This window comes from Neopelma chrysocephalum, unplaced genomic scaffold (genome assembly GCF_003984885.1).
Source record: "Neopelma chrysocephalum unplaced genomic scaffold, ASM398488v2 Primary Assembly neopelma1_62, whole genome shotgun sequence".
Classification (NCBI taxonomy): Eukaryota; Metazoa; Chordata; class Aves; order Passeriformes; family Pipridae; genus Neopelma; species Neopelma chrysocephalum.
Genome location: NW_020897719.1, coordinates 6,827,287 through 6,846,924, shown reverse-complemented (window position 1 = coordinate 6,846,924; position 19,638 = coordinate 6,827,287). Strand labels below are relative to the sequence as shown.

At 37.4% G+C, this 19,638-nt stretch overlaps 1 protein-coding gene across 1 annotated transcript in view; it reads left to right on the top strand.

Annotated features, from left to right (window-relative positions):
* Nucleotides 1-19,638, top strand: part of DOCK4 (dedicator of cytokinesis 4) — a 161,412-nt gene that overhangs the window by 37,516 nt on the left and 104,258 nt on the right. The window contains exons 12-13 of the mRNA XM_027682186.1: nucleotides 658-746; nucleotides 15,953-16,078. Coding sequence (XP_027537987.1) covers nucleotides 658-746; nucleotides 15,953-16,078 — 215 coding nt within the window. The remainder of the gene's footprint in view (nucleotides 1-657; nucleotides 747-15,952; nucleotides 16,079-19,638) is intronic.

Below are 19,638 nucleotides of genomic sequence, written 5' to 3'. Positions count from 1 at the left end.
TTTTTTTTTAATTTTGCCTGTTTGTTTTGAAATAACAAAACCAGTGGAAGAAATATCACTCAAGATCATATTTGGTTCTAAGGCTAATTTCAGTCTAAACTTTGAAGAGTGAACATTAGAACATCAAGTGTTCATTAGAACATTAGAGTGTTGATTAGAACATCGTCAGGTTTTCCTTATGGAAAACCAGCTATTTCCTAAATGTATACTGAAATGTAAATTGCTCTTTCACTGACTATCTCCTGAAGATCACATCCTATTTTAAATAACTTCGAAGTGTACAGCACAGAGTTTTCTGTCTAAGATCAGCTCTGAGTCCCATGTCTCCCCCTGAGTGTCACAAGATAGATTTCTGTATGGTTTAGCGCTAAAGGATAGATCTATACAGAAATGAACTTGGTCATGGCTGAGTTGCTCAGCATAATTGCTCCTGTCTTTCTCCCATCCTTATATGAAGCAAGTATTTCATGATGCCTTTCTCAAATGATAAGAGCACTTATTTCTTCCATTGGGACAGGCAGTTTCATGGGGCTTTGTTAGCTCCTATTCCATTTTTGTTTCATGAACTAAAGAGGATTTTTTAAGGGATACGTTGTGAGGCTGATCTGATAAATGTGTGTTCCCATTTCAGAATTAAGAAAGTTATAATTTTTCTAGGTGCAACACGGAGAGTGACTGGTATCAGATCCATGAAAATATAATTAAAAAGCTGAATGCACGTTACAATTTGACAGGCTCCAATGCAGGTGAGTAATTAGCCACCTTTCTGTTTGCATTCTTTGGGGTTTCTTAGTTTGCAAATGAAGTAGCTCTACTTTGGAAGGACGAATGCGTAAGAAAGAAATGTAAAATAGTCAGATGAAAATGTACAGTACTGCTGTTCATGTGCACATGTAAGAAAAAAAGTCACTGAATTTTCTTCAAGGAACTATGTAATATAAACTTTTATTCTGTGCTGAGGAGCTACAGCTTGCTGGAGTTCTATTCACATGGGGCTGATCAAATTATTGATCCATATTGCTTGACATTTCTGCTTCACATTTTCATGAGGAATATAAAATTTACCATTGACATTATTGTAATGGTTTAGGAATGGTATTTAGTACTCCTACTAAAAAGAAAACCACAGGCCACTCTCCCCCTCCAGTGAGATGGACAAAAGGCAGAGATTACAGGTTGAGATAAGAACAATTTACTGGAAACAGCAATAAGATATGGGAAATAAACAGTAAAAGCAAGAATATAAATAACTAAAGTGTATAAAAGAGGGTGTCACCGAGGACCCCAGATGACAGTGAACAATGGCAGATGGGTTTCCCCCTCCCACCTGACCCAAAGCCATACCTTCCCTCATGGAAATGAGAGTCCCTTACTTCTGACATGAGGTAGTATAGAATAACAACCTAGACACGCCCACACTTCTCCAGACCCCACCCCCTTATGGCTGCTGCAGAAAAATTAATTCTGTCCTGGCCAAACCCAGGACAATTAAATATTAAACTTTAAAAAAAATTAATTGGGAGCTATCATTATGATCTGCATTCCTTCTGGTAGTTCTGCATTCCAGCTGAGCAAGATACAGGTTGTTATTTAGGAACTTACCAATAGTCTTCCACAGTCAGCTCTATGTTACTAGAACTGTCATTGAAATAAATTTGTGTGTGAGACTTAAGGAATGGGAGACAACTGACCTTTGCTATTATGAGATGGTGGTTTGGCCCATAGGAGATGTTGAATTTACAGTTTTTCTTGTTTTCTTTTTCAATATCAACTTGCTAACTTTTTCTCAATTCTGTCATCCAAACATGGAGTCAAACTTGAAAAGAAACCTGAAATGAAGGCTTATAAGTCTATTGTCCTTGTATTCAAATATTGTTTTGTCCCTGTGAAATGTTAATTAGTTGAAATATGAGTATAGAAAAATCTCATTTTCCAGGTTCCAGTATGCTGTATTTGTAATCCCTTTCATGTAGTAGACTTCATGCTTCTTCAACTTGATTTCATGCGTAACGTTAATCTTGAAAATGTGTGTTTAACAATCTTTAGTGGATAACCAAGAAGCACATAAAAGCTCATGTTATTTATCAAGACTGAAGTTATGTATTTAACCACTTCTGATCCTATATATATATACGCATATATTTAAGTTTTAGAATATCACGAATCTTATTGGACAATAAATATAAAAATCATGTAGTGAAAGTAGAAGGGCGCGTTACCGAGTAAGTATAATATTGGGCTTCTTAAAAATATTATTCATAGTAATGAAGAACAAACTCTTGGATCATTCTGACTGTCCATGCAATACATACTTACACTGTGATATATTACGTATCTTATTTTTCTCTCATAACAATGTTCAACATAAAAGACCTATGGGACATGATTTTTTTTCCAGGTTGCAGAGGGCTGGAAACTAAACCTAGCAAATGGAAGATCAGTAACATTTTGAAAAGGGCTGTCAGGGTGAGGGAAGAGCAGCACAGAATTCCAGTAGTGCATGTGAAGATTGGAGAGGGAAAGAGGAAGTGAGTGGTAATGTCACTTTGAGTACTGAGCAACTAAAAGATGAACTATGAAAGGTTATTTTTATTGTACACATGAAATTCTTTCTTCTGCGACTCCTTAACAGCCTGAAAAAGCTCTGCAAGGCTTTAGCAATATGTTCAGATACTTCTGCTGACACCTCATGGAAAATATTGTTGTTACACTACTTTTTATTTTTCATTTGCTGTCTTTTTTTGTAATAGCATTGAGTGACTGGTACTGAAGCCTCATTAGCTTTGTTTGCCACCTTGTCAGAAAAGGAGAAAGCCTTGCATTACAGGAGACATGTCTTTTCTCTCCCTTAGGAGCTGTTGTAGGTGTGAGCCAAATGTAGGAAAACTTGAATTTTTGGCTATCACACTGCCCTTTTAAAATCACCTAGGAAAGACTTAGGAAAGGAAACGCAGTAAACAAACAACAGCAAAGATGCTTCAGACCATTGTCTATCCTCTAGGCTTGTTCCCTCTTCATATTGTGTCCTGTACAGTTTCTTTTCAACTCAAGAAATTTTACACAAAGTCTTTAATTTCCACAAATTGTTGTGTTTCACTGCTGAAATAGTTTATCAGATAGTTCATAATATTCTTCAGGAAAAAAAATTCTTCCAGTTTTCTATGTCAAACTAAAAAGGAACTCAAAACATACTTTGAGTGTCTTGCATGTAAAAAACATAGTGACAGACTATAGCATTTGTATTTAGCACTCAAACCCCTACTGCCCAAAAACTACTTTTCTACTTCAACTCATGACAGTTCTTAAGTACAGAATCCTCTTGGATCTTCTTCTCAGTTTGTGTCTAAAAAGGATCAAATAAAGGCAAATCACTGTCACTTCTTACTAAAGCCCAGAAAGGAGCACTGGACAGATGTTTGTCCCCTTTTCTCTTCTCAGTGGTGCAGGAATGGAAGGGACTCAGTCTCATGGATAATTTACTATTCTTTGCTGAGGTGGGAACTGGAATGTGTTTTCCGTATGAGTTTCCAATCTAACAGAGACTGGAGTAGCAGGGAGTGGATGCAATTACCATTCACCACTAGTCTTTGCAGCTGGTGTGAGGTATCGGCTTACTGGAAAACACCTGGTTGCCTGGTGTAGGAGATCAAACTGTTACTGCAAAGGCCAAATTGTTCAGTCTTTGCTGCATTTAGTAGCACTGTTATTTCTTTCACTGAGTTTGTAGTATTTGTAGACTAAATACTACTAGATCTAGGTGATTTTGTAATTATTAAACAAACCAGGTTTCAGTAATACATAGAGCAGAGCTGGCTATAAAATGTATTTTTCCTATAATATTTTTTCTTAGAATTAGAAACTAGTTGCTTTGTTTTAAAATGCAAAAAGCAGTGGAAAAATTAATATTCCTGCATAGACATCACACCTAATTACATCAGTCTTGTGAGGAAAATAGCACATTTCTATTTTTGTATCTGTAGGACCAGAGATTCTGATTTGGAAAAGGATTTTCAGTCTGTCTCGCATGTCCCAGATGAGCATGCTAATTGCTTGGCTTCTCTGACTTCCCTTCAGGAACTATTCAACTTTGTATATGATCTGAAAATATTCATTATACCATGGGGAATGTTGAAGTGGCTCTAAAGCCTGCCAAGTAGTGAGTGATTTTTTTAAGTGTGATCTGTATTCATGTCCTCTTAGCAAATCCTATAGAGGAGGGATTTAAACCTGAGTCTCATGTAACATGAGAATATTCCCCCCACTGAGTTACCTTATAAAAATCATATTTAAAAATCAATGAAAAATGCACGGCAAATTTCTTTTGCTTCACGTTCCTTTGAGAATAAGGACTATAGCTTAGTTTCAGGGGGATGCAAGACATTCTGGTTTTCTCCGCTTTTTACTTTAGGCTCCTAGTAGTCTCATGTGTAAGCTTCAATTTAGATTTCCTTATCACAAATCTTGAAAAGCTGCATCTACCTGATGCAGTAATTCTTGAGAGCTGATACAAGGATTCATGTGCTTTTTGGTTGTTACTGCAAAGAGGGTGAAAATCCTTTCGAATCTTACAGAGATTAAATTACTGATGTAAGAAATTATAAACATATCTAGCTGCTATGTAGCTTTGAACTCTTGTGTGGATTCCACAAAAATAGCTAATGTAGTGGGAAAGTCTTTTCCTGTGCCATTATCTTGGAATGTTCTGATGAACTGGACAGGAGTAATGTGACCTAATTGCATGTTTACTGAACTTCTCAGTGTGGTGTATCCTCTGATAGCAATGCCAGACTTACTTTGCAACTCCACTGGAAACACTGTTAATTACACATTAATTGATGGGAGTGACTAAAGTTTTAGAGGAAACACATTAAAAATGTTGGGATTTCTCTTTCCACTCTTGGCTTGAGCATAATTTCTTCCTTTTTTTTTTTTGAATACGGCAGCATTAATTTTTTAGCTGTTGCGTAAAGGGTCAAAATGCATCTCTTGAAAAATCTACATAAACCCTCATGCATTCAGTTTAGGTCATAAAAAGAATGAAGTCAGAAATTACTATATTGTATCTACAAGTTGTCAGGAACATGAATTTTTAAATATGGTGAAGGCAAGACCTGAATTGGGAGGCTGTTTTTAAGACAAATCCAGGTTGTGGTTTGATTTGTAAAAGATTGTCTTAAGTCTGTCAGCCACAAACTGTTAATTTCTTTCTTCAGAAGAGAAAGATGCATGATTTACTTTTTTGAATTAATAGTTTACTGTCTGGATTAAATTCAAACTTATTTCCGTGTACCTGTGCAAAAATCTGCAGGCAGAGGGTTATCCAAGGTGATGCTGCCTAACAAAAGGAGACTGGTCAATAAATGGGCAACAGCACAGTGCCCTGATTGAAGCATGGGTGACTTGAATCCCATGTGTTGACAGATGTTTGCTAAGACTATGTCATGGTTTGAGATTGGCCCCCCCTCGAGAGAGGGGGGCTCAGAGGTGATTGGGTGCCAGGGCAGTGTTCCCTGGAGAGTCAATCACCACTCATGTTGTTCGCTTCTGCTCAAAATCATATATTCACAGCACCAGAAGTGGTTGGCAAGTTCTGTGTTGGCACTTGGGCTGTTGGTGTCTGCTGCGTGTAGGTGTGGAAGGCCAGGGGGTGGCTGGGCTCCTTCTTCCCCCTCCGGGGGGAGAGGGGAGCCCTGCGGCCCCCCCAGCTCTGCCTAAGCCAGAGCAGAGTTAGAGGCAGCATTTTGAGTGTGTGCAGTGAGGGAAGAGACTCACAGCACCTGACCTGAGGTAAGAGGAGAGAGGCAGGCTTTTGCAGCCAAGCCTTCTCCCCCCTCCTTTTCTACAGCTAAGCTGTGGAGGGGGGCTTTCCTTTCCCTCCGCTGGAAAGTGGAGGAGAGGCTCAGCATTGAAGCTGAGCCAAGTGGACGGGCTGTGGAGGTAGGCCCGGCACTCGGGAGAAGAGTCCCAAGCGAAATTGGAGATGGACCCCCCAGAGAGAGAGAAAGGGGCCCGGAGGATGTCTCTGCCACGCAGGACAACCGAAAACCCGAGGAGAAATCCACATGCCAGGACGTGGACGCTTGATAAGCAGAACTACACTGCAGCAGCCTACAAATCAAGGTATGAGAGAGAGAGAGATCACACAGCGGCAGGAGAGCAAGGACTCAAAGCTATCTTCTTGGACTTCACGAGGAGGAGAGACTACAACAAAACAACTGGAACTTGGTGAGGGGGAGCGTTCAGGCCCAGAACGCTCCCACAGAGGGACTGGTTACTTTCCAGCCTTGAAAAGGCTCTTTCCTGGACTAAACTTAAAGGAGGGGCTTGAAAGGACTGGTTGATAGAAATGTAATATATGTATAGTTGTCTTTAGCTTGTATAGTATTTATTTGTGTAAATAAATGTATATACTTCCCCCTTCCCCTGTAGAAACCTCTGGCCTGAAAGTTTCTCTTCGGTGTTGACATAATTGTGGGAGGGGGTGGAGAAGCCTGAAAATTAGATTTTTAGATTTCTAACGTGACTCAAACTGCCACAGAATACTATCATGAGGTAAGACAGTCTGTGATCTTAAGGTGGAAAGTTATTCATCAGATCATACAGTAAGTTAGGCTGGAAGGGTCCTCAGGAGGTTACATGGTCCAACACCAGCTCAAAGAGGAACCAACTTCAAAGTGAGATCTAACTTTTTTGAAGTTCAGTGAGGTTGCTCACTCAAAAGCAAATTTCATTACACTGCTGTCATTTTAATTCAACAAATCCAAAATAAGGTAGACTAGCCCAGTGCATGAACTCATCTGACAAGATTCAATTTCTGAGACGGGTATGGCAATGGAGGCAGTTGGATAGAAACAGTAGTGGTATGTACTTTGGGGCATTATATGCCTTCTCATGCCTATTTACCTTCAGCAGCTGCTTGGCACTCTAATAATATAATTTCTCCATGGTTACTGTTGAACACTGAGAAATTTAAAGAAAGATATACTTTGATCTCCTATTTCAAAGTGAGCTTTGGCTACAAATTCCTTGATTTGGAGGAGGAAGCCTGTTAGGGTCATTATTTACCTTGCAGTAGAGAAACTGCAGAGGCCTCTTAACCAAGTAGCATAATTTTTTCACACTTGGTAAGATGAAAAACGCAAGAGATCGAATACAGCAGAGAATTGGTAGCTCAGTATAAGTTTACAGAATACAATATTTGTAGGAAAAGACCTATGGTAACTTTAAAATATTTTCTAGATACCAGAAGTAGCGTGACTGTGTTTGCATGACACTATCCCAACAGTTCACAGCATTACCACTCTCAGAGTTCTTGCAAGGAGAGCTTTTTTCCCTGTGAATCAGTGCAAGAAATGTTGGATGGGAAACAAAATGTTCATTCCCTGCTGGGAGCAGCTATGGGTTTTAGCCACAGAAAGGAAGCATAGGCTCACAGTGAACAATTGACTGGAGCAATGACTGGGAAAAAATGAGGAGGAATGATAGCAGGAGTAGTAATATATACTTGACAGAGAAGATAAAACAGAATGAAGTACCTAACTTTAGGTTACTCCTGAGCGTATAATTAATCAAAGAAAAGTTTTCTGATGTTTGTATTTTATCAGCAGGGTTCTCAGATGTCAGCAGTGCTTTGAAATGTATTTTTTATCTACACATCACTAATATTTAAACAGAAAGTGCAGTTGTTTAATTACTGTAGTTCTAGGACAATTTATAAATCTGTCAGTTTTAATCTTTGTTACGTTTTGTGACTAGGAGGTTATGTGTATTCCAGTTTGATGTGTTTAAGAATTAGTTGTCACTGAAGGCTGCTATTTGAAATACATTTAAAATAAGAATAGTGCTTATATATGCTTCACTAAGTACACAAGGAATTAAGTCATTCCTTTTTGTTCTCAACAAATGCTAAAGCTGGAAGATTAAACATGTAGAGAATTTTGCACATAAATTGTTGTTCTGAGATCATTTGGCCTGGAATGACAACTTCAACATATAAAAAAGCCTGTTTTAGAACAGGTTTTTAGACAAGGATTTGTAGAATTTTACTTTTTCACGTACTTTTTACAAGATGGATGATGTTCAGCAAACTTCCCTAAAACCCTTTTCCCAAACTCATGGGTAGCCTAATCTAGCATGTAATATTAATTATGGAAGTTTTGGGAAAATATATTAATCCTTAAAGGTGGCAGACTTATAGACCAGTCAGACGTAATTTTGTACATTTTTACAGCAGTTTTAGGTTTTGTTGTTGCTTGTGAATGTTCTGACTTTACAATAAGGACTTCAAAAACAAGTTAAAGGTAGATTTTTAGTGTAGTTATCTGCAAGTATTCTTCATAAAGCATGACTTGTAGACTGTGCAGGAGATAAGGACTTCAATAAAATTAAATTCATGTTGTTCTCTTGGGTATTGCTAAAAGGTTTGTTTTTAGAGAAGAATGAAAAATGTGCCATTGTGATACTGTCAGAGAGATCTTATATCCAGTAAAAGCTATGACTTGTTGTTCATCTCAGTACTGCAATTATAGAATCATTTAGGTTGGGAAAGACCTTTAAGATCATTGAGGCCGACTGTTAACCCAGCACTGCCAAGTCCACCACTAAACCCTGTCCCTAAGTGCCACATCTATGGGTCTTTTAGATATCTCCAGGGATGGTTCCTCAACCACTTCTCTGGGCAGCCCTTTCTAATGCTTGACAACCCTTTCCATGAAGATTTTTTTCCTAGTATCCAATCTAAGCCTCCCCTGGTAGAACTGGAGGCAGTTTGCTCTTATAACCTTGAGAGTAGGCACTCTCCCCCACCTCACTGCAACCTCCTTTCTGGTTGTTGTAGAGAGCGATAAGGTCTCCTCTGAGCTTCCTTGTCTCCAGACTAAACAACCCCAACTCCCTCAGCTGGTCTTCATAAAACTTTAGCTCCAGACCCTTCACCAGTTTTGTCGCCCTTCTCTGGACACGCTCCAGCACCTCAATGTATTTCTTGTAGAGAGGAGCCCAAAACTGAACAGAGGATTTAAGGTGCAGCCCCACCAGTGCTGAATACTGGGGGTGGATCCCTGCCCTGGTCCTGCTGGCCATGCTATTTCTGCACGTGATTGAAATGGCACCCGATTTAAACCCAGAAATTCCTAGGTCAGACTACATAATGACAATAGCTGGCTCATATTTTCATCTTGGAGTTGGGTTAGTTGGGTTTTAGTATTGAGGTTTTTATAAGCTCTTTCCAAAAATTCATTCTGCTTGTTACTGTTGGATAATGTTGACTTCATTTTATGTACTAAAAGAATAAAAAGTCATAACACTGTTTCAAATAATAAATTATAGACCATGTATGCATGATTTTAGCTCCTTCAAGAGTTGTATTTACAAATGCTTTACAATTGTCACCTAGATTTTTATGATTTGCTTTTTAACATTTTGTTTAGGTACCAGTTAAACATTGTCTGTTTCTTTATTTGAAGTAAGAGACATAATTGGAATGCAAGTAGCTAAATTTCTGATACAATTCTGTTTGCATAACAGAGCTACACTTCATGAAGGAGAAAATAACAAGTGCTTCCCTGAAACCTTTTGTCTGTTATTTGCACTAGAAGTAATATAAAATGCTTATAATTGTAAAAATGTGTATTTTGTGGACTCCTTAATATTCTAGCTAACGGAACAGTATGCAAAAATGTAATTTTAAGAATTTTTGAACAAGATGATTCGCCTTTGCAATCTAACAATATAATGTGGAAATGGGTATTAACATGCCATGTATATTGTTAATAGTAAAGGGCAGCAATGGGCTTAATAAGGTAAGAATGGAAGCAATTATTTCTCAAACCTTTATTGTCTGTATATGGAGGTTAGACTAGGTGCTTATAACAGTAATTTAGCCTTTTGGTCCTTTATCCTTCATCCTATAGTGATTCTGGCAAGAAATACTTGAGGATCTACCATCTACCCTGTAAAGAAATTCCAAGCCAGTTTTCATGTGACAGTTAAATGTCATTTGCATTTAAGTGTTTGTATTCCATTTGAAGAAGAAAAAAAACACCCTACTTTCCACACTTGAGGGCATTTCTGTCAAAAGTCTTGGGTACAGGAGCTCCAAGAAAGTTGTTGCAATTCAGACATTCTCTTTTTACTGAGCTAAAACACAGAATTTAGAGCTGAGGAAAAGAGGAGTTTGGAGTTTCCTTTGATAATCCAAAGTAATCAGAATGAAGTCTTCAAAAAGGATGTCAAGGATTGAATTTACCTCTCCTTTTTTATCTCTTTTATTCCCAGACTGTAATTTGTGGGATTTACTACATAGATTTTGCTGTGGCCAGGATTTGTACAATTGTTTGTCCCAGATCACATCAAATCAATACATCATTTTTTACCAATGGCATTGATTGCTTTTACCTTTTATTTTTACCTTTGCACTTTAAACACTACCAGAAATAGGAACACCTATATGCCCTCAGAATACTTTTAACACCCTTAAGCAGCTTTATTTGGTCAGATGCCTTATTTTAATACCTTTCCTGAAATACGAACAGCGCTGAATAACATTCTGAGGTTTGGGGCATTTTTTTATCAGTTTTCTGAGCACCTGCTAGGCATTTTCTTCTTAATATGATCTAGGATTTTCTGCTGCCAGTAGATAGAAGCTGAATGTAAATGCTTTCCTTTCCCCCCAGAAGGTCAAATGCAAATAAAGGGTCTATAAGCATAATGAACAGTTGCTTTTTGTTACAACTAAATGCAGAAATCAATAATGCAGTACAAAAGCTGTTTGAAGGTAAAACGACAAATTAACAAAAATCTAGGATGTTTATTCAGCAGCTTGTCAATTTTCTGCATTCTTTTTCATCTGATTGATAAAAATAATCTGTGTTGAACTTTAGTACAAGTTAATAGTGAGAAATTTCATTAGCTTGCAAAAGAAATAAAAGCAGATCTTTTTGCAGTTTCATACAGAGTATTGTAGTAGTATTTTCAGAACTGGGGTAAATAAAGAGTATTAGCTAACACAAGAGGTTTTAATTACCACTGGGGAGGTAATTGAAATTTTTTCGGAGGGGACAAAGCTACGCTATGTACCTAATTAAAGAAAATGTGCCAGTCCTTCAGGGACTGGATAATCATTTTCATTGTTATGTTTTAGCCCCTACTGTTCTAGAAATGGAAAACGTATAGTTATGAAGTTTATGATACTTAGGGTTTATCCAAGATGGTGTAACAATCCTATCAACCACAGTCAGATGCAGTGTATGGTGGCATGTTGCAGTTCTCTATTTTGCTTTGTGCATCACAAAATGCTCTAATTTTGTCTAAGACTGATCATTTTATTGTGTGTATGAAAAGCGATGAGAAAGAACTGATGTTGACATACATCATCAGAGTGGAATAAATTAAAACTATAGGGTATTACCTTTGTTAAATGACAGAAAAGGTAGTCATGTTCCCATAAGAGAATTGTTAATGAATTATTTTCTGTCTCCATGTACAAAAAGAGTATCTCTGCATTCTTTTGATTGTGTTCATTTTCTGTGAGTGTCTTCTCCATCTCTCCCAGACTGGCTGCTTACCAAATTCTTTGGAAGCCTTCTCTACCTTGACCCTGTCTCACTAGTGTCTGATGATTAAACCTCCTTTCTAGAAGCAGTCATATTTCCCCTCCACCCCTTTCTTCTTCACAACAATGGCTTTAATCACTTTTTAAATTGAGTTCAGTGACCTTCTGCCCGTTACGGTATGCAAAATTCTGGTAACATTTTGGTGAAGAATCATGGAATCATAGAATGGGTTGGGTTGGAAGGGACCTTAAGGGTCATCTAGTTCCAGCCCCCCTACCGTTGGCAGGCATGCGACCCACTAGATCAGATTGTCCAGGGCCCCACGCACCTTGATTTTGAACACTACCAGGAATAGGACATCCACAATTTCTCTAGGCAGCTTGTTCCAGTGCCTTACTACCCTCACAGTAAAGAATTTCTTCCTAACATTTAATCTAAATCTCCCCTCTTTTAATTTAATGGTGATGCCTTTCAACTTATCACTTCTTCATTCCGCTTTGTTTTGCAATGTGTCTGAGGGAATCCCTCTTCCAGCTGAATCTGCAACCTTCTGAAAATCTGAATTGTTCTGTGATCTGTCAGTATGTTTTAAATTATATTAGTTAACTTTCATTGATAGTCTGGTGGCTCACTTTATTATAAGGATGCAAACTGTAGTCCCTTGTAAAATGTGAATTACTCCATCTTTTTAAAGTATCTCTCCCTCATGACTTTTATTGCAAATGCATCTTTTCTTGGTCATGACACGTATCTACTTTCTTTGGCAAGTATATTGTATTTTTATAGACCCATAAATATGGGACTGCTGTGGCTTGCAACTGGCCACAGGCTTTGTGTTTAGCTGACAGCAAGGTCCACATTACGTATCTGGCTTTGTCTTGCTGGACTTTTCTTAGACTGCCTGGAGATTTGGTCTGACTTGTAAAAGCATATATCTAATGAAAAAATAATAAATTTTGTCTGATTTATTATAGCTCTTTCTATAGCTTAGCTTTGTGCAATTGTGTGGTGTAACCCACCTTGGTAGATATGCTTTGTATTTAACAAATAGTTATAATGTGTAGAGTTAACTATCTATAACCCTAGACTAAAATGGAACATAGAAGAGTAAAGACATGTGACCGTAACTGACACCTTGAAAGTACTGGCATGCCATGATACTAGAGGCCCCAGGCCTATGAACAGCTCATCAGTGGCCAATTATTAGTCATCAAATACTGTGACCTTGAGAGCAGAATAAAACCAGTTTTAAGGGAAAAGAAGAGAAGAAATAACAGATATGTGGCGTATATAAAAGCCATCATATATGATCAGTTAGGATGTAATGTGGAGTTGTAGACTAGTGAAGAAATAGCAAGATGTAAAGCACATTAACAAGCATAAAAATTAGTCCAAGAGGAGCCTAGAAAGAGAGAAGGAAGAAACAGGCAACATCTTACTTCTCATGGAAAGGATTTGGGATGCTGATGACTCAGTCACCATACCACACCTATGCAAGTTGAAACCCAGAGGGTCAGTGGAAGGGTGAGCAAGAGGTAGATACTGGAAAGATTGTGTGTATATTTGTCATTTTAACAGTATTTGGTTTGGAGTGTGTTAGTACCATTATTAATGGACTAATGGTAAACTCTTTGATTAGACTGTTATAGCTTTCGTTAGGACTATAAGTTCCTGACTTTTCACATACAATATGTACCTTTTGCCCATCCTGAATGTGACAAATCATTGGAAATTCAAACAACCTGTTCTGTAACTTGGCTATCACAGCTCAGTAACAGTATGCGTCTTATGATTTTAGGTTCTTAATGCAGGGGAGCCTGGTTTCCTTGCAAAATTAGTGGAGCTCTGAGAGAGCAATCCGAATGCTTAATAGGGGATTGTCTTCTTTTCGTTGATTATGTAAAGTCTGTGCTCCTTACATTAGCACTCTTACCAGATTTATCAGTTTCACTTCCCTTCTTGGCAATTCCCTTTTGTTTGGTAACTGGATCCTCAGTGTCAAAGTTGTTAACTTGAAACCTTCGGAGATTCTTCAAACTTCCTTTCCTGTGCATCTTTTCCCGGCTTCCATTCTGGTTTATTTTTACTCTTTCCTATTTACTGCTCTCATTACAGCATATAACATTTTTAAGTAATTTTGCTCTCTGTAATCCAGTGTTCTTCATTATTCTGAAGAGATGGAGAATGCATACCATTTATATTGCAAAGGTGTATTTAAACTATAGGTAAAATGACTAACCCATGTTTCAAGTGTGTTCACTGAGAGATTTTCTTGATGCTTTTGGATGCATAGAGATGACTCTTCATTTTCTAACGATGAATGCCATGAAATACAGAGTTCTACTATCTTTTCTCGCCTTGCATGAGCAAGTACTTCAAATCTTGACAGTTTTTTTTCTCAAGTTAAAAGTTTTGCCACTGATGAGTTTTTTTGACATCTTGTTTTTGAGCTAAATAAAATTCTTCAAGGAAATTTGTGAAATTTGTACTTAAATAAAATTTGATTTGAGGTCTTCAACTTTTGTTTAGAAAACATAATAACTTTGCTCAACACCAGGCAGTGTGCAGTATCTGATTAATGCTGTTGTGGTTGATGTGATCTGCAGCAGGAGTTTTTTTAGGTTTCCAAGGAAACAGTGCAATAGGGGCATATGGGGGTATGATTATACATATGTATGTATAGCAGTTTCTTAAAATATAAAAGAAGCAAGATTGGAGGTGGGCTAAATATCCATATTTATAACTGAGCTATACCCAGCCTAGATCTTCCCATACAGCAGTGAAAAACCTTTCACCTGGTCTAACAGAGCCTGAATTTTGCCTGTATGACTTTGTACCAAGCTCGTGTACCACCAGGTAGCCACAGTGCAGTTTGTTTTCTCACCTACACCAATAATAATTTTCACTACTTTCACTACGACTAAAAGTTGTTCACTAGATAACCACAGAACAAATTCTCCTACAAAAATAATTAATGTCCATGGCATTAAATACAGCCCGTAAAATAGAATAGACTTCACTGAAGGTTTTCACTTGTAAGATTTGTTTATGTACCCAGTTGGATATGTGTGGGCGAGCTGTTTTTGATGAGAAGGAAAGTTTGCTCAGAGGATCATGTTCTTTGGAGTTGCCAAAATAATAGAATGTAAGTGTAGGTAAGAAGAAAAATATAAAAGTTGTCATGGTAATCACATATCTGATCTGCAGTAGCCTGAGCTGGCAGTACTTAGTACAGATTTTTCAAGCTCTGATTTTAGGAACCATCAAACTTCAAGTAAATTTATTCTGTTAAATAGTAACATGGTTGAAGGAGAAATTTCTTTCAAAGCTGAAAGGACTGATGACCTTGTTGTTCAGTCTGTGCATGCATGTTATTTGCTTTAGCTTAATCTCAAGTTCATTATGACTCTTCTGAATTGTCTGTTTATCTCCAGTTGTTCAGCGTAAATGAAGACTTTGCTCTTATCTTCTCCTTGATCTGCATGTTGATATGTGATACGCTGTAGTATTGTTGAAGGTCAGGGAAGACACTTTCCTCAGTGATTGTATTTGAAATAACCAAAAGGCGCGCCTGTTGTTTTTGTTAATCTCAGCTGTAATGAAGTATGCTCTTTGCAATTTATTTGTATACTGCAGATGTAGTAGATGAAGTTATACTTCCTTGATTCTAGAGGAATAAATGCTGGAAAATTATTATATGGCCACCCTTACATTTTGCATGTTTTTTCTAGCAAACATAAGAAAGAGTGTGATTGATTAAATCTGATGAATATTGAAAAAAGATTGTAATTTCAGTCATTATGAAAGTACTGTTCCTGAGTAAAATATGCTGATTATGCTATATTGGTTTATTAGAATTTGTTTCTTTAGATTTTGGGTGAATAAATTGTATAACTTTGTATCAGGTTAATTGATACACTCTAATAAGAGTTCTGCATTTTACTCATAGTTTGGGACCATTGTATGTGCACTTTTTCTTGCATATCAGTGAAGGCAGGATTGTGTTGAAGGATGTGGAAAATTGAAATGGTATCAAATATTATGGATTGAAATTTCTCTATATTTACCTTTTTTTAGTCCTTTTTTTAGTTAAGGCCTCAGTCCATCCCTATTGAGATAATTTTGATACGTGTCGTCATAGCTCAGTTACACATCAGTAATAATTTGCTAATGCCTTTTCATGGGTACTTGTTTTCAAGTCTTTATTAATTTTTGGATGTTGGAGCCTTTTTCAATTTAAAAATTGAAGTGGGTTGGCTGGGTATAACCAAAGTTCCTCTGAATTTTCTGTTTTCTCAGGAATGCATATATACTTCTAAGTACATGTAATTTTTAAGTAGTAGTGATGTCCATAATCTGTTTGAGTGTCTAATCTTTCATTGTTTTCTCTTCATTTTCAGGTCTGGCAGTTTCTCTTCAGTTACTTCATGGAGACATAGAACAAATTAGGAGAGAGTATACATCCAGATTTACCCACGGAGTATCCATAACAAGGAAACTAGGTTTTTCCAATATCATAATGCCTGGTAAGAGAAAAATATATCAATAACTACTTGATTTTCAGCTGTTTTCCAAATAACTACTGTATTCTGAAACTTCTTAAACAGTTCTAGGGACTTTTATGTTAGTATTTTTTCATAAAGTTAGAAGAAAACTGTGTCCCAGTGGCCATATTACATTGTACATTGTATAGTTACTATACCAATGTCAAATGGGCATACAGCCATAGTAGCCTACTTTGAAATATGGAACCTCACTATATAGAAGTGAAGATGACTGAATGCAAGACTGCTGAGCTTTATGCAGGGAAAAAGATAACCAGCAGAACGTTATGTTCTTAGGAGCTGGTAGCTTTCTAAATAAAGATTCGGAGAATTTCACTGGTACTGTACAGCTTCTGTTTTTACAGGGTTTGTGCCTCCAGTACTGGAAAACGACTGGAAATGGATAAAAATACAGATATAGAGACTTCATTTTGCTTATTTGTATGCCAAAATATGCAAATACTTAAGCAGATGCTAAGGAAGGTAGAAAGACTGTGTCAATATGAGTGTGAAGAAGCAAATACAGGAAGAAGATTGTAGAACTATTTATAGCTTAGTTCCTGAAATGAAATTTTTAAAAAGTTTAATGGGTTTGTGGAAATTAAAAGACAAATATCTCTTTAAAAGAAGAGCATACTTGCAAGCAGACCAATTTGGCATGATTATGGTGTTATGCTGTTGCTGACAAATGTTGCAGGGAGGAGCTCACATCCCAGTTTCAGCTGAGTCTACACATGCAGTCTTGACTCTGTCAAATGTAAATCATCCTCATGACTTGTGGATTTTTAATAGAGACTGTCTTCTTCATATAAAGCTCTGTCTTTGCATTCCTGTGGACCTAAATCAGAAGTAAACTAAGGTTCTGAGGCAAGAATAAATAAACTTCAATACTTCACTAATCGAGGAGGTCTTAAATAGGCATTTCAAACTCAGTAATGAGACTCAGCTTTAGCTATGAGCATGTATTTCTCTTGAACTTCTGCCTGAAATTTGACAACGGAGAATTCACTCTTGTGTTCTTACTGCCAATTAAACATCTGTCCTTCTGCGTCCTTGATCAGCACTACTGATCACTTAAAATATGCACATAACACAGGTTAATAAAACAGTTTTAGAATTACTATGAAAATACTCTGCTGATGGGACTGCAATATTTAGAACAATAAAATGCATGAGTCGGGCGCCATTTAATTTGGTTTATATATGTATGCTTAATGGAAGCATTCAATTGAAATTTTATGGCTTATTAGCTTGGGTTTGTTTGTTGTATTACAGTTGGATTTGTAATTTGAATCAAATCGGTGTTGTAGATAATGTGGCTGATAACAGTGAAAGCAGCTTTACTGAGCACACTATAACTACCATTATGAATTCTTTCTCCATTTATCTGTGATTTAGTGACCTCCTGCTCTGTGTTATCAAATTTTCTAAGTTCTGTAAATAGCTCTCACTTTCTAGCTGAGAAATAATGTATTAAACTGCGAAAAACATGTTATACCAGAGTACCGTGTAACCAGCTGGTGGAGGAGTTTCTTGACTCAGTTTCAAAGAGTTGTGCAGGCTCATTTAGTCCCCTTTTTAGTTAAAAAAATAATATATGGGTTCTGGTATGCTTCTTTCTCAGTCCAATTGTATGCATACCTCAGTTTAAATAATATTCAACTTCCATTCCGTGTTTACTGGCATAGAAGGGATTTCTCCTGAAGAGAAATAATCATCTCACTCTTGCAATGATGAGTTTCAAGGGCTAACCAGAGCAGTATGCCCTAGGCACTGAAATGCCCGCAGGAACCTAGCCTTTGAAATGCTTTTTTACTTTAAAGCTCCTCTTTAATTTTGTTTCTCTTCTAGTGTCTTTTTTTTCGAGAGAAATTAGAGAACTTAATCTTTTGCCACTAGAAATGGTCATTAATTAGATCTTATTTTATATTTTTGTTGAAAGTAAGTATGTTGCTGTGGCTAATTAGCACTTAGGTTAGTGTTCTGAACCAGACTCTCTTGAATTATTCAATAAGAAATACTTCATGCTGCTAAACTGCAGTATCTCTTTTATAAATGCCATATTTTAAGTTTCTCTCCTATTCTGATTTATTTAAACTCTCTCTGACCTTCATTTTTTGTCATATCAATCCTTTTCTCTCTGGAGGTTATGCTGTTAAAAGTAACTATGATCAGCATACATGCCAAACCAGAATTTCATTGACAATAATAATGCATTTTTTTATGGAGTAATGGTTTTTGTGTCACTACAGCCTGACAGGGGGAAGCCACAGAATGCACTATCCAGGACCCCTGGAATTTTTTAATGAAGAACTCCAAGTGTTTTAGGAAATGAAGTAGATGACTGAAAAAAAAGTAGATGGCAATGATTCAAAAAGGCTGTGAAATAGGTAACTCACTTTATTCTAGCCAACAGAAGAAGGACAGGAAGTGAAAGTGTCATCTTCTGAGTCTAATCTATATGCATTTTCTGAGTTTGACCAGAATTTCAGGGCAGACTTTATATGATCACTAGTAAACTCCATTCCAACATTCTGGTGTGGTAGTCTGCAGATACACAAGCCAGTATTCTCAAAAAGCTTTGTACAACATTGAAGGACAACTGTGCTTGCATGTTGAGTTTCTGTGTTCACCATTTCCTAAAAGATCAGACAACCACATCATTACTTAGCATATAAAATTTAGCATTTGATATTCACAAATGTATTACACTTTACATTAACATATGTAATAGGAATGAAATGTAAAAGCCTTTTTTTTTTTTGCTTTACATACTTTTTTCAGCTTTTTGGCTATTTTATGTATTGCACTCTTATGGAATCTGTTTCCAAATTCAACTTAGAGCATCTGTATCAGCGCGTAGCTTCAGTGCTACAAATGTTCACATGTTCTAGAACACATGCACGTACATATTCTTTTGGATCTTTGTGGAAGATATCCAATTCCATAATTAAGCCTGATCACTAGTTTTTGTTGTCTGGGGTTTTTGGGATTGGAATAGACCCTTGCACAGCTGTTTGTCCGTATGGGGACTTAACCGGAGGAGCCATAGATCCCCGCTGTGCCCACCAGTTGTAAACAGACTCTAAACTATTGTGTGGTAAGATGTATGACCAGTCTTCGCGAACGAAGATTTTGGGAAAGGTCTTTTACCTTTCGAGCCTGCGCAATGGATTTTTTAGGTGAGACACAGCGTGCGCTGAACTGAGCCCACCCTTTAATCCTAAGGTTCATCTGCTGGGGCCAAGCGAACTTGGACAATGGCAGTGAGGTCCTCAGGACGTAGGTTTGTTTAGAGTGACCTTCTCATAGATGGATGGCCTCACAGGGCTAACGAGCTCCATCTGCCCAGGGGAGTATCCCTGACCAGGAATCGAACCCGGGCCTCGGCGGTGAGAGCGCCGCATCCTAACCACTAGCCCACCAGGGGTCCCCCGTGGTAAGATATATTTTTCTTAATAATGCTAAGTCTTTTACTCGTAGTTTACTGGTAGACGTCTATTGATGGAGGGGTATAAACATAAGGCATACAGGCCAATGTG